Below are 15,052 nucleotides of genomic sequence, written 5' to 3' on the forward strand. Positions count from 1 at the left end.
AACCCAATATTAGCTTTACCCTTTTTCTTCAGTTCCTTGCCCCTTAACTATTCATTTGGTCTTTCCTTTGCTTTCTGTTGACCTGCTGCTTCCATCCACTGCTTTAAGAAGACTGAGCTGAGGTAAAAGTCTTATTACCTACTACTAATATTCCTCACACGGTGTCCTGGGGTAGAATTTCAGGTAAGATGCAGCAGGGTGGCCTGGCAGTCCATAGTACATGGCCACCCTGCTGCATCTTACCTGAAATTCTACCCCAGGACACAGTATGAGGAATGTGCACCGTAACGTAATGAGGACTTACTGCCAGTCTATCAGCAGCTCCTTGCTGACAAGGTTCCGATGACAAAGGAAGGCTTGATAAGTGGCCTATGGTAGTCAAGCAGTTGTTTTATAGAGATAACCAGCAAAACACTCCTTTGATAAACCTGGGGTTTGACACAAAACTTAACCTAAAAGACCCAAACAGATTCTTACAACCCAAATCAAAACCAATTGAGGATCTCAACCCTCTTCCATATATTATATTACCACAGAGCCATCTAGTAAAGGACAGTAAAAGTAATAAGGAAAAACAGATCTTTATTGTTCTGGATGGGTTCTGTACAAGTAGAGAACAGTTAGAGGCGCTTACGGTTACATGTTTTTTTCTTTCTTAAATCCTTCTATCACTCATCTCTTTGCTGAGAGACACAATCTAGTCAAGACTGCCTTGTGCATGTAGATGCTTAACAACAAGATACACTTTACATAAACTGAGGAGACACCAGTATAATGCAGCTCTCAGGAGCTCCAGTCATGCACTGTATCCCACTGGGCCCACGTGAAACAGGTAACTTAATATGGAAACTACATACAGTAGCTTACACTATGAACTTAACCCGTGAGATGATCATAACAGGTTTGAACATTCAAACTATTTATTTACTCATAACAGTAGATTTACAGGTCAGGCACCAAATGAGAATGGAATAGCTGGATCAATACATGATGTCTGCGCGAGAGAGCGATTGGCCTCTTAATCCATCAACTCATACACACAGTAATAGTGCATTACCTGGTAGAAAAGCAGCTTTATTTATAAAAAGAAATAAAACACCCTTGACAAAAGGCAGTCTTCAAGGAGACGGGATCTCTCGGCAACTTTTTGATATCTCATGTCTGCTGCAGCAGGACTGAGAGGCGGAGACACCAGCAGAGAGTGGCAGGTGGGTGGTGGAACACTGGCCATGGGGGTGGAGCCAGGCAGATTTGGTGACATCACACCCAACTTTAGAAGAATCTGTCTTGGTTCCACAGTGGAAAACTTGAGAAGAAAGAAGGGGGGAGAGATTAACCCTCCTGAATTACTGGGTAGGGACCTTAATGTAGCAAACATTTCTTTAATATGTAGATCCTCCTCATGGGCATGATGAAAGGACATCAGATGAACTTGAACTGACTTAAATGTACTTCAATAGACCTTGACGTGAAACTAAACTGCCATTTTCTGACACGCAAATGCTCCTAGCCGACATGATTACGTTAATCAGACGTATAAGTAAAAGCCATCACAAATTCAAACAGAGGGACAAGTTCTCCAGGAGGAACGCCAATGGTCGACTCTAACACTAACAGTTGCATCTGTACCATCTCATGGAAGCAAACATAGTGTAGCAGTGTCTCACCCCCTTTGATGCGTCACCACGCTCATGTCTGGTCCTGCAGCGTCTATATGTTGCCCGCCTCCTTGAGTTTGGCTACCAGGTCGTCCACGGTCTCCACTTTCACCCCCGCCAGTCTCTGAGGGGGGTCGTCTACGCTCACGGTCTCGATGCGCGACGTCAGGTCCACCCCGAGGTCTGCGGGCTTCACGTTGGCTATCTTCTTCTTCTTGGCTTTCTGGAACAGGACAAGCAGAGAGGGAGTGGGGAAATAATGGCATGAGAGAGTGATGGCATCGGCTGTGTTGTTCTTAAAGTCTCCCACACAATGCAAAGTGCAACACACTCTGGCTGACCTGTGTGAGGACATGTGTGAGATTGATAATGAAGTAGAGAGAGAGGAAGCGTTCAGTGGCGAGAGCAGAAGATTGGGAGGATAGGTTACAAGAAAAAAACAATGAGGAAGTGCATAAGATTGAGAAATACAGGGTTCAAATGTGCAGTGAGAGTGGGAGAAATAATAAGGGAGAGAAAATAAGAGCAAGGGGGTGAAAGCACAATACCATGATGTTGGGCAAGGTAGCGTATCTGGGTGTGTTGAGACGCAGGTCTGCGGTCACCACGGCTGGCATGTTGATTTGAATGGTTTCCAACCCACCGTCGATCTCTCTCACTATCTTGATCTTATCCCCGTCTATTGTGACTTCAGAGGCAAATGTTCCCTGTGAAAGAAGAAAAGCGGGATTCAGAGGAGGCGGCGACATCCGTCTGTGTGACTTGGAAAAGGCTGGGATTTTTCTATAGTCCAATATAACGTGTCAATTAAGGATGAATGTGCCTGGATTTCGTGCAGGAAGGGAGCTAATAGTCAGCCTTTTGTCATGTGAACATGTAAGATGGAGACACTGGGAGAAAAGCCAGAGAAGAGAGAGAATTTACACAATAGGGACAGACTGAAAGAACCGGTACCGGCCAAAAGAACTCAATAGCAAAGAATAGCTTTCATATCAGAATCAAATCAACTCAAAGTCTATCTCAGGGACAGACAGAGAGAGAGAGGGACAGAGAGAGAGAGAGAGAGAGACAGAGAGAGTGAGAGAGACAGAAAGAAAGACACAGAGAGAGAGAGACAGAAAGAAAGGAGACACAGAGAGAGATCCTTCTCTACCACAAAAGCAATTCAAAGTCACCTTTCCATTCAGGCATTAAGAAAGCATTAGGATAGACAAGCACATCCATCCCAGGGGGGCCATGAAACTTAACAACTGAGCTGATCATGCACTAGGAGTTTGCTTATCATGACCTCTAGTGGTGAGAATGGGCTACACCCCCCTCCTGTCAAAGGTGACTTTGGCTGACTTTGCCCTATGATTTTGGCACGGCTCTGTTTCTGGTGCTGGCTGAATCTAACTGGTCTCATCTCACTCTGATAAGATGAACTACTGGCAAGCAATACACGGACATAACACTCTGTGCAGTCAACAATACAGAGGCATTCAGAAGACAATTGCAACAAACAAGCATGCCAAGCGTGAACCACCCCCAAGCGAGAACAAACGAACAGTTTCAAAACAGAAGAGCCAAACAAGGCCCACATCGGTACATTTAGGGCAAGAGTCTTTCCAGAATCTATTCTTTAGGAGACAGGCTCGAGGAAACAGCCGAGTGTGGAGCAAAGGTCATTCAGGATAAGATAAGGCACACAGACCTGAGGCCAGTCTAGCAGGGCTGCGGTCATCTGGCCAGTCTGGTTGCAGTCATCATCGATGGCCTGTGAGTGAACACACGCAAACACATAAGAAACACAAATATGGGCTTACGAGTGAACAAGTGGCAGAGTCAGGCATTACTCTGACAAAACATGGCAGTACGAGCAACCCTAGCTTACTGCAGTCATTCCCTCTCACACTTGAAGTGCTTGTAAAATCTCACTTTAAGGGCTGTCTTGATGGGCTGACTTGCTTTAAAGTGCAAGCTCCTTGGTGCCAGAGCGTGCAGTGAATTTGGGAAGATTAATGATACTAATCAGGCCAATGAGGGGCCTTCCCCCTGGTTGAAATTAGCATAATCCCCATAAGCCTGTTTAATTTGCCTCCGACTGAACTTCATTGACGGGCAGATGCTGAGAGCGAGCGATAGAGAGGGGGGGGGGGGGGGGGGGGACAGAAGACTCGAGTGAAACCAACACACACACACACACACACACACACACACACACACACACACAAAAACTCACTTGAGGACGCTGGGGCTGAGAAACTTAAAAGGACGACTGAGACCGAGCATAAGCACTGTCTAGGCCCTGCTGAGGCTAAAGGCAAATACTGTCAGTGTACAAAGGAATGAATGAAAAAAAAGAAAAGACAACAAACCAAATAGAACCAAACTAATACAAATCGAATAACTCAATATCAGCCTGCACAATCGGAACATTTTGAGCACACAGAACACAGCTGTGAACACTGACAGCTGGTAATGATGGGAGATCCATGCACTAAAAGCGTGGTTGTTTGATTTGTTTATGTCATATGATAGAAGTGTTTGTGGTTCAGACCTGTTTTCCCAGGATGACGAGCTTCGCCTCCTCCTTCTTGGCGAGGGCTGCCATGATCTTGGAGACCTGCAGGGGGCCCAGCGTCTCGTATTCCTTGCCAGTAACCTCGACGTGGATGCCTCGGTCTGCTCCCATGGCCAATGCTGTGCGAATGGTCTCCTGCAGATAGGAAATGAAAGGGACGCATTCTGTTTATGGTGGCTTCACAATAACAGATAGGAGCTTGATGAACACTCCAAAGACATGCAAACGACGACGCCGGCCTGATTTTCAAGACTGGGTTTGCTGCTCAGTACATTGGTGAGTTATAGCGGCTAATGAGAGCTGTTGTTTGCCAGAAAAGAAAACGAAACACTTCTCAAACTCAAAACCACTCCTCATAACAATGACAACAGATGTGAACCAGCAACCACCAAGTACATGATCTCTTCACTCTCCTAAATATGACGACACAGACAGCTAACCCACAGAGCACAAGTCCACAGGTTATTAGAATGGGGAAAGGCCAGCTCACACCAGGCCTGTGTGCAAACCTCTACAACACCAATGACAACTACACACCACAGCTCTTTTATTTTATAGTTTATATTGTCTAGTTGTAACGGCCTCAGGCCATGACAAAAACCTCCTCAATCTGCTCAACAGCTGATTCTACCCAACTTTACTGACTGTCTCCTCTTCTGGCTTAATGGAGGCCATAGGTTGGTTTCCTAGAGGCAGTCACAGGAAAATTCCCCTCAAAGTTCCACCATTTATAAAAAAAAAAAAAATAAATAAAAAAAAACTCCACTGTTTTGTTTTTTGGGGTGGGGAAGAAAGCAAGAAAATTAGTTTTATGATGGATGCTCTAGTGAACTACCAAGTCAGCAAGATTCAGGCACTGCATCTTACTGCGACAGCATAGTCTAGGCTCTGTAGGGGATGAAAAAGTCCACTGACACAGTATCCAAACTGGCAGAGATGGGGATTATGTAACTGGCAAAAGATAAAAAAGCTGAAACAACAGTAAAAGTAGTAAAGAAATAATCACCCATGCAGGCACACATACATCCTACTGGCTCAAATGCTTTGATAATTGTTTAGACAACACTAAATTCGATTTGCTGCTCAAACAAATGAGCTTGAGCATCCACATCAAGGTTAAAAAATGTAATAAAAATAAAAAATTCTCAAGTGCTCTGGATGGATAAATAGCTATAACTCATACATGCCTCTGGATTCTCCCAGATGTGCAGATTTTAAACTCTTGCTCAAATGATGCAGATTATCTCAGGGCTCTAGACAGACCTGTAATCTTATTACCGTAATTTCCGGACTATTGAGCGCACCTGAATATAAGCCTCACCCACTGAATTTTTCAAAAATAATTATTTTTAACATAAATAAGCCGCACATGTCTATAAGCCGCAGGTGCCTACCGGTACATTGAAATAAATGAACTTTACACAGGCTAAAATTAATATCAAAAGTAATACAATAGTGATGCATATTATTAGTTTTGCCAGTTACGATAAGTGCACTGTTGCTTTAAGAGAGCACAGTTGCAAGAGTCAATCAGAAGCTAGAACGTTAGATTGAAGACAGAGAGATAGAAGAAAGACGCTAGTTTGAAACCAGTGAGCTAAAGAACTTGAAAAGACTGGATTTGTATTGTAGTAAACTTTTATTTTCTAAAGTGTTTTGAGTTGTGTTCTGTCTACGCCGGTAAACTGTGGTTATTTTGACATTAGCTAAGTTATTGAGAGATACTGAGAAATCGCGTGGAGCTAAGCATCCATGCGGCTGCATCCATGCTAGCATCCTAGCTCCACAAAGCCACCGTAAACACAAAGCAACCGTATACAGTCACAGGTATCATAATCCATAAATTAGCCGCGTCATTGTTTAAGCCGCGAGGTTCAGAGCATGGGAAAAAAGTAGCGGCTTATAGTCCGGAAATTACGGTACAGATAAACCAGCCAGGCCTGAAGATTTAATGAAAATAAATATTCAATCAACTAGATGCCTGTGCGAAAGGGATTCCTGGTCGAGTCAGTGAAATGAAAAAGGAACTGATGAATGATGAAGGCTTGTTTCTGCTGGTCAGATGTAGGCCCGAAACAATGCAACTCATGTTCAATGTTTACATGCAATTACCTTTTTTTGATGATTAAAGTAATAACAACAATAATGAGATGGAAATTAAGGTAAAAATGCACCATCATGATTGTCAGTGGCACAAATCCAGTTTCTATTACCAGACAGCTAGGGTGACTGTGCACCGCAAAATATCTATGGCCCACTTCCAGAGAAGGGTCAGTTGGAATCATAAATACATTTCATTTAAAGCTCAAAAAGCTTTGACTGGTGAAATGTGTCCATGACATTTGCCGAGAAAGAGAAAAGCATGGATCTTAAGATTACAATTATGCTTAACTACTTGTCACAGCTTGCTAAACTTGACTAAACTAAAACTGTTCAAATAAAACCACTGCAAGATTGCTGTTGAGGGGGGTGAGGGTGGCAGCACAGGGAACCGCGTGCCATCCAAGAGAACACTGCGTCTTGCCAACAAAAGCAAGTAGCCTCTCTAAAATAGGGGCACAAGGTCAAAAGCCCAGCACGACAAAAGCTACCGGGGCTTTTCTGTGGTCAAGGCGAGTGGAGAGTTTGCTTACCATAACTTGCTGTGGACCACAGCTGACTACCACCACTTCTTTGATCAGCTTCTTCTCCCTGAGCTTGACGGCCTCCTCGACGGCGATCTCACAGAAGGGGTTCATGGAGTGCTTCACGCCATCTGTCACAACTCCACTGCGGTCTGGCTTCACACGAATCTGGGACAGGGAGAAAATTGTATCAGTGGTGTATGGGATGCCAACAGAAAGAAGTCTCTCAGTGAGGGCACTGTACCTAAACGTTTATCAAGGAGTAAGCTCTTTGTGGATCTCAGGAGTCTCTTTCTTGTTTGCATTTTTGTGGCCAATGGTTTACTGGTTCAATGGATAGGTATTATAAATGTGGTGCCTAATTCAGTAGTATTTGAACAATCTGCACATATCCTTCTAGTCAAGTGGAGGATAGGTGTCTGAAACGCCCCTTCTCCCTCCAGTCACGCTTGACTGATAAGGGCAGATTTGGTGTCTTGCACCATAGTCGGTCGACGGCCAGCCATACACAGCCACAGCCAGCTGGGAGGAGAATTGACAGGACCTGTAAGTAGACGATGGGTTGACTCAAAAACGATCCGCATACGGATGTAATTCTAGAATGTTGATTGGTTAGGATTAGTTACCAGGCAGGAACTGGCTAATAGCAGGACCTCTATTTTTTTCGCTGAGCTGCAACGTCGTTTGCCTGACTTTTAAACGATCGTTTTATTTTGTTTATTTTAATTCTGTGAAGTTATACGTTTTAATACTCAACTGTTTTGTTAGCCGAATTTTTACGAAGTCATACGGCTAAACACACAACCGACTTGTTCACCGAACTTTTCCACCGTGGAAAATACATAGCAGCAAGCTAACGTAGCTAAACGATGCGTTAGCTTAGCCTGGTAGTCAACCTGTTGACATCGTATCTTGGTCGCATCGGGTTTAATTAATAAACACGTCTCTTACCTTGAACGTCTACTCCTCATGTCACGAAGTTGCTACACTAACTGTCTGTAACACTATGCGCAAATGCAAAATATATCCAAAACAATATAGCACATCAATGCAGCAACCTAGAAATGCTAAGCCTCCTGAACTCCTATGCATACTACAGGTTATTGAAATCAGTTTCCGAGATTGGCAAACAAAAAATATGTTTGCGAAGAAAAGAGCAACCTTCCTTGCAATGTGTTTGTAATGTTAGTTACAACCAGTCAACAGTTTTACAGAGGTATAGAAAACCTTGGTGATAGAAACTAGGTTCTAAAAAAGGTTCCCAATTAACGTCTTTGAAACCAATCTATTTATTTAGTGACATAATCTTGACAGTGACACATAACTGCTCTGAACTTTGACTGACAGCTGAGTACTTACACGTTACAGCCATCAGTAGAGCTAGCAATAAATACATTTTCCAAACCAAGTGCTGTAATTACACTAGGGTGCAGATGTATATGCACACACATGATAAACAACATCTGAACGAATTTAAATACAATTCAATAGCAAACATTGAAAAAACTATGACAGTGTATGTTTTTTTTTTTTTGATGCAAGACATTCAGTGTCGGGTGATTGCAGGGAGATAGGTGCCTGTCTTCAGGTGCAGTGTCTTGTATGCTGTGGTCAGTCTAAATTAATTGAGTCTTGATGTGTTCCATTCAGTAGACCTGTGGAAATATACTGCAAAGCATATACTTGTTTTAAAAACATAATTACTAACACCATTCAAAGCAAGATCAGTTTAGTTGAAAGCCCACTCACCACGTCGAGGTACAGGTTATGGGTTAGGGTTAGTGAGACAGGACAAGACAAGACAAGGTTAATGAAAAAGAAAAGGATGCTTAGATACTTTTAAATAACAAATGTGTATAACAGACATATGTGACAGACATACAAACTTCACAGGGACATACATAGAACATGGTATACATATAACATACATTTAAAGGGGAAAATGGAGAGAGAACCAAACTTACCTGTCCCCTTACAAAAAACAGTAAAAACAACCTGCAACCCCAGGTGTGCGCTGACAGATTGCACGCCGCACTTGGGAACCGTAAAGGACATTCACCATCCGTTCCAATCTGGACACTCCTTTGGCTGTCATGGACTCCACCTTAAACGGTCCAGCCCAACGTTCATTCATCGCATTTCCTAACTTCACCGCTTTCTTGTTCTGCCAAGAGGACCTCATCGCCCTCCTTGACATCAAAGCATTTAACATTACGCCTCTGCTGGGTTTCAAACTGCAATTTCTGTCTACCCTGGGCAATTGCAATGTTCTCCTGAACCTTGGCATGAACTTTGGCAAGTGAGTCTGCCCTCCTCTGCAGCGTCTCTTCATTGGGCTCACCTTTGTGGAACGCTGCTTCGAGGTGTTTATCGAATAAACAGCGTGTTGCAGATAGACGTCCCAGTCATTCTGCTCCTCATTACCGTACTTTGCAAGATGGCGCTTAATGTTCTGGTTTGAGCGCTCATCTTGCCCATTGCTCTGTGGGTGGTAGGCTGAAGTTACAGCATGCTCTATCCCAAAGGTTTCAAAAAGAGCTTTGTTACAGTCATTAACAAACTCTCTTCCCATATCAGTGATAATCTTTTTGACACCACCCTGTGCCAAAACACTTTGTGTCACCATTAGTTCTACCCCTGGACCGTTCTTGCCTCTCAGAGGCCTAGCCATGACCCACTTGGAGAACAAATCAGTAAAACTTATGATATGGGTGTAACCCTTGGATGTCGTTTTGAGCGGCCCAATTAAATCAGCTCCCATGACCTGCCAGGGACCCTGGACCTTAATAGGGTGTAGCGTAGGTGCTACAGTCTTAATTCTGTCATGCCTCTGACATGGCTCACAGGAACCAACCAAATCCTCTACATCCTTTTTCAAAGTCAGCCAATAAAAATTCTGCACTGCCTTCTGTGCAGTCTTCTGTACACCAGGGTGCTCTCCAGTGGCTGCACTGTCATGGCACTCATACAGTACCCTGTCCCTCTCCTCAGGGGTACGTACAACCAGACGTCTCTTACCTGAATTAACAACTTACCCATATCTAACACATACTGCTTTGCTGCTCTACCGACAGAAGACATCTGTATCCTACTACTCCCTAGTTGGTGGGAACCATTTGCAAGGTAATAAAATATAGCGTCCAGACGTGCAAAACTCTCCATCTCTCAAGTATGTCTAAATATAAACACAATATGTCACTTACACTTCACAAACACACAAAACACAACGTAGCACACTGTCACAAACGAGAAGAGGGAGAGAGAACATGACAGCATTAGTTTTGTGAACACATAGAAAGTCTGTAAAAGTTCATGTATATGTCTGTAAATGTACATGTATATAAAAACATGAGATTTAAATCCCTGATCGCTGCATTTAACGTGCTAAATGTCATCCATAAAGTTTTGACGCGCAGCGCAACCTAGCGCTTTATTTTCCCTCAGGTAAGGTAAGGCACTGCCACTGCCCACAGCAGGCTATGCTACAATGTACAATGTCATTAACACATCGTGAAAAAAAGAGCAAAAACATCGAAACTATTGCAATAGCACCGGGAGATTTAAATCCCTGATCGCTACATTTAACGTGACTGATTCGTGCCAAATGTCATCCATGCGCACTGACCAGAAGTGTTTGACAGCAGGCTATGCTACTGTGGGCTAACGTTACTTGTAAGAAAAATGTCACGAAATTAAAAGTGAATGTCCTCTATTTCATAGCATGGTAACTAAGCATATAGCACAACTAAAGGGAAGGCCCGCTGTTGGCGACTTGTAACATTACCTGAGGTTATTTGTAATGCAAGTAAATCAACTTACCTTAGCTGGATGGGGGATGTGTAATCTGCTGATGAAATTTAGGTAACTTCAACAGAGGCTTTTGTCTTCAGGTCTTGAAGTTTTCAAGTCTTCCAAACTTAGTCAGCTTGCATAAATTACTGTCATTTAAGCTAACCAATGAACTATTTTTTTTACAAAAACCTATCGGTTGTGTATGTATGTGTGTTTGTAAGAGTGCTAGCTTGAGCTAACCAAACACAGTACAGTAGCTAGTTAGCTAGCGTAGCCATGTCAGTTATCAGACCGTGTCAAACATCGGCCATTCAGTTAAACAATAAAAATGATGAATTAAATAATGAATTAACAATCGATATGCTCAGTTTACTAATGGATTAACATGACAACGTGAACGTTTGCCGATAACACACGTGTAATTCAGTTGCTATTAATGTTGAACAGCAACGTTAAACGTGACACCACATTAAATGTCAGGCAAACGACGTTGCAGCTTAGCGGGAAAAGTAGAGGTCCTGGTATTAGCCAATCAAATAAATGGTGTTTTCCGTTCCTGCCTGGTAACTAATCTTAACCAATCAACATTCTAGAATTACATCCGTATGCGGATCGTTTTTGAGTCAACCCTTCGTCTACTTACAGGACCTATCCGGCCATGCCCGGTGACAGCTGGAGCGTGTAGCCAACTTGTTACCAGACACGAGAGCGAGTACAACTTAAACGGTTCTGATCGACGCATCTTCAATCAAGGTTGACGTATGTCGAGATGTACAAACACTAGAAATCTAAAAGATATATCTGAGCAGCAATATAACGGTACAACATAGAGCAGTTTGACCAGTCATTTTATAAAGTACACTACACATGCTCTATGCGCGAGGAGGCGAAGCGTCCGCCCACAACCGCCACATGAAATTCACCAAATGAATGGAATGAAAGGCAGTTTGTTGTCATGAAATACTCTTCCATGTGACCCTTCTCATGCCCCCCATTGTTTAAAAACTACATTCATCACAAACTTTTCTGGTAATTTACCGTAACATGCGAAGGTTACGTTAGATAACAAGCTAACCTTAGCTAGCTTGTTGAATAGGACGACAGTCTAACAGCAAAACAGCTGTTGACAGCTAGGATAACGTTAGCTACTTACTAGTTACCTGATCTCAGTAACTACGTCAAATAACCATAATAGCTACCGGTTTTTAATTATGAAATTACTTAGCCAACACACTTCACATCCAGAATGCTCTTTTGAAATCATTGACCTTGATCTGACTCCCCAGTGCACTCAGCTAACCTCGACAACTCTGTGCAGATGGCTAACAATCTAGCTAACTTTAAAGGGTGACAACCTTGCTTGGATAACTTTGCCACGAAAATATGTGGTCTATCAGTTGCTAAGGCTATCTGAATATGCTAGCAAACACTTGCTATTCTCGGCAATAAGGTTAACGCTACGTTACCAGAAAGCGTTTGAAGTTAGACAAAAGCATGTTACAGGCATTATTCTCTGTGTTTACGGGAAAGGTAGTATGGTACCTTAACAGCATAGTCAATGACCCGCTTAACTCCGACAAGCACCCGAGAAGACATTGTCGAGACCCCTGTTCAATTAATGCAACTGGGTATCTAGATATCGTCCCAGGAATACTCGCAGTCGAGCTTGCGGAAGGTGAGCACAAGGATGACGTAAGAGGCGGTCCTAAGTGGTGCCGCCTGCTCACTCAGCCAATGAAATCCCAATTAACTCGTTCACTGTCAATCAAAATTTCACTAAAAGCCAATCGCAGGAAGCGACAGTGTGCTCTTGTTGTTTCTGTCGTACACAATTGTACAGAAGTATTCAGTTCCTATGTGGAGGAATGACTGAACTGGGTCGAAGGTCGCTCTTTTTTAAAACTGAGAGAGAGCGGTATCGTCTGGACTGGAGTGATGTGACATTCCAATCATCACATGATGTTTTAGTTACATATTTAGCAAAGCTTAAGTCCAAAGCGACTTCCAAAATATTAGCAGGGAAAATGCAATATACGAACAATCTATAATAAACAATTTAAAGTAAAAACAATAAAATAATAATAGTAGTAGTAGTAATAATAATACAAATAAATATAAAAACTATGATCATATTTATAAAATATGCCTCAAATAAATAAACTAATTAGACAGATGATGTTTTTAAAAGGCGAGGTTTTACAATGTACCAAGGCTGTCACTGGAATGGATAGCACTAGGTAGGTCATTCCACCACCAAAGTACCTACAGATAAGACACATTTGAATACTAACAGTGTTCATTAAAACATATTATATTTATATAAATGACGATATTTAAATACATTTAATTTGTATATGACAAATCTGTAAACAAAATAAATGATATAGCATAAAATAACTTGATGCAAGGGAACAACATGACATCATTGTTGTCATCATAAACAGATTCTATTGATTTTACCTTTTTGTCATCAAAGCCATTACATTCTAAATTCTGATGTGTAAAATTTACATTTTTGAATATGATTCTGAATCTGCTTACACTGAGGAAAACTTTTCAAGGTGGGTCTACATTAAATTTTTCTATTTTTATAATCACAACTAATTTCTCTTCCTTCTTAAAGATACACAAATGAAACAATGAGCCTGCAAAGACTTAACATTTAAATATGTTTCCACAGGATGAAAATATATCAGCTTTGGGGACCACTTTATGACTTTGAAAAGTCTCTATTTGTAATGTGGGGAACTAAGACTGCAGGAGAAGATCCAGTGGAAAGCACCCTGGACTTTGAGCCTGAGTTGAGCCCCAGCATTTGTAATGACCACGATGAACACTCTGGGGATCTGGAGAACATGGATTTGTTGTTTGATCGAGCAGTGAAGCCACCCAAACCAACAGCCCTGGACCCACCGAGGAGCCAAGTGGAAGTCCACTTCTCACTCAACCTAAACTGTTTTGCTGATTGGGCCTCGAGTCACTCAGACGATCACTACACAGACCTGTGCCCATGGGCAGTTGACCTAGAAGTGCATTAGTCAAGCAACACTGAGATCTTGGATTCATTTTCTTTCAATGTTTGTATCGATATGCCATTTCCATGTTTCTTAAAATAAAATATATATTTCTACTTGTTATGTTTGTATTTATATTTCATTTATTATGATATCATAAATCTCTACAGATAAATGCAACCTAGCCACTGTACCTACTCAATAGACAGGACTGCAACCATAATCCTATTATCACTCACTTGCTGTTTATTCTGTTTTCCCTGTGGAGTCTGTAAAGGGAAAGGTATTTGTATACATACCCAAATGAGCCAAAACATTAGGACCAATCATGGATGAAGCCAATAACATTGATTAGCAAATAACATTGATTAGCAAATAACAAGGTCTGGGAACATACTGTATAGACAGTAAGCAAACATGACGCTGGATGCTGCAGAAACATGAAAAAGGCCAAATCATTATACCCAGATATCTGGGTCAAAGAATCAAGCCACATGAAGTTATAATGATGGCTGGGCTACAGGAGGAAGGCATCACAACACACATTGCAAACGTCATGGCAGTGGCATAGCCAGAATGGTATTTTTGGGCAGGCCTCTGCAAAAGTGAGCCAGCATGACTTTAACTCACAGTCCATCACAGCCTTTCATAGCCCACAGCTCAACTGAAGGCAGTCTTAGGTTAGACTACCTCACAACGCAAGTATCAATAATCAGTCTTCTGTTCTTTGTTTTCACTGAAACGGAATTCGTAGTAAAACAAAGATTACAGCATAAACTGGTGCGTTTCTATCCGTCAAGCACATTTTTCAAACAGAGCTCAAACACATGGCCTGTTTACACAACAACATGCACAATACCATGACAGCAGGCACAATAGCCTACTAGCAGGTGTCCATCGCTGGAACTATATGGTCAAACTTTTGGAAAATCTCCCACAGTAACAACGACCAGTGTAAGGGAAGACCACCCTCCTTATGGGGCCAGATATCTAAGATTTGATTTGATTTGCCACGATGGGCTGGGAAAACACACATTAGTCTGCCTGTGCCTACAGGACGTGTCGTAAATTGAAAAGGAGGATTTGTTCTTGGTGGCTGGTGTGTCAGAGCTGTTCAGCAGGTCACTTTCCACAGGCAGGCAGAGCAGTTCCTCTAGCCCATGTTTATGTGCTTTTTCCAAGTAGGCTAGACTACTATATAATTTTGATAAGGCATCACTTCTGTTAGCCAAAAGGCTCAGAGCCACTTTTAAAAAACGAATACGGCTCTGTGGTGTAGCATACTAACCTAAGATTATGACCGGCTGGATCGAAGTGAATCACACACTGGTGCAATATGTCTAGCAAAAAAGTGAATTGGGAAGTCTTAACTTCTGTAATCAGTTGTATGCGGATGTCTGT

General features: G+C 42.2%; 1 protein-coding gene across 1 annotated transcript; it reads right to left on the reverse strand.

Annotated features, from left to right (window-relative positions):
* Positions 1–565: 565 nt before the first annotated feature.
* etfb (electron transfer flavoprotein subunit beta) lies at positions 566–12,329 on the reverse strand. The gene is made up of 7 exons (XM_012829179.3): positions 12,180–12,329; positions 6,855–7,013; positions 4,198–4,356; positions 3,352–3,414; positions 2,207–2,365; positions 1,668–1,881; positions 566–1,306 (listed from the first exon to the last, which is right to left on the reverse strand). The coding sequence occupies exons 1-6, from the start codon at positions 12,231–12,233 to the stop codon at positions 1,711–1,713; spliced, it is 765 nt and encodes a 254-aa protein (XP_012684633.1). The 5' UTR covers positions 12,234–12,329; the 3' UTR covers positions 566–1,306; positions 1,668–1,710.
* Between the last annotated feature and the right edge of the window lie 2,723 nt (positions 12,330–15,052).

This window comes from Clupea harengus, chromosome 11 (assembly GCF_900700415.2).
Source record: "Clupea harengus chromosome 11, Ch_v2.0.2, whole genome shotgun sequence".
Lineage (NCBI taxonomy): Eukaryota > Metazoa > Chordata > Actinopteri > Clupeiformes > Clupeidae > Clupea > Clupea harengus.

Bases quoted from the DNA above. Each gene is read 5' to 3' on its own strand.
- etfb (XM_012829179.3), bottom strand. From the start codon at position 12,233: ATGTCTTCTCGGGTGCTTGTCGGAGTTAAGCGGGTCATTGACTATGCT. The intron at 7,014-12,179 runs GTACCATACTAC...TCCCTGTCCCAG, and splicing joins TCATTGACTATGCTGTTAAG to ATTCGTGTGAAGCCAGACCG. The intron at 2,366-3,351 runs GTCTGTGTGCCT...CTTCTTTCACAG, and splicing joins CCCTGCTAGACTGGCCTCAG to GGAACATTTGCCTCTGAAGT.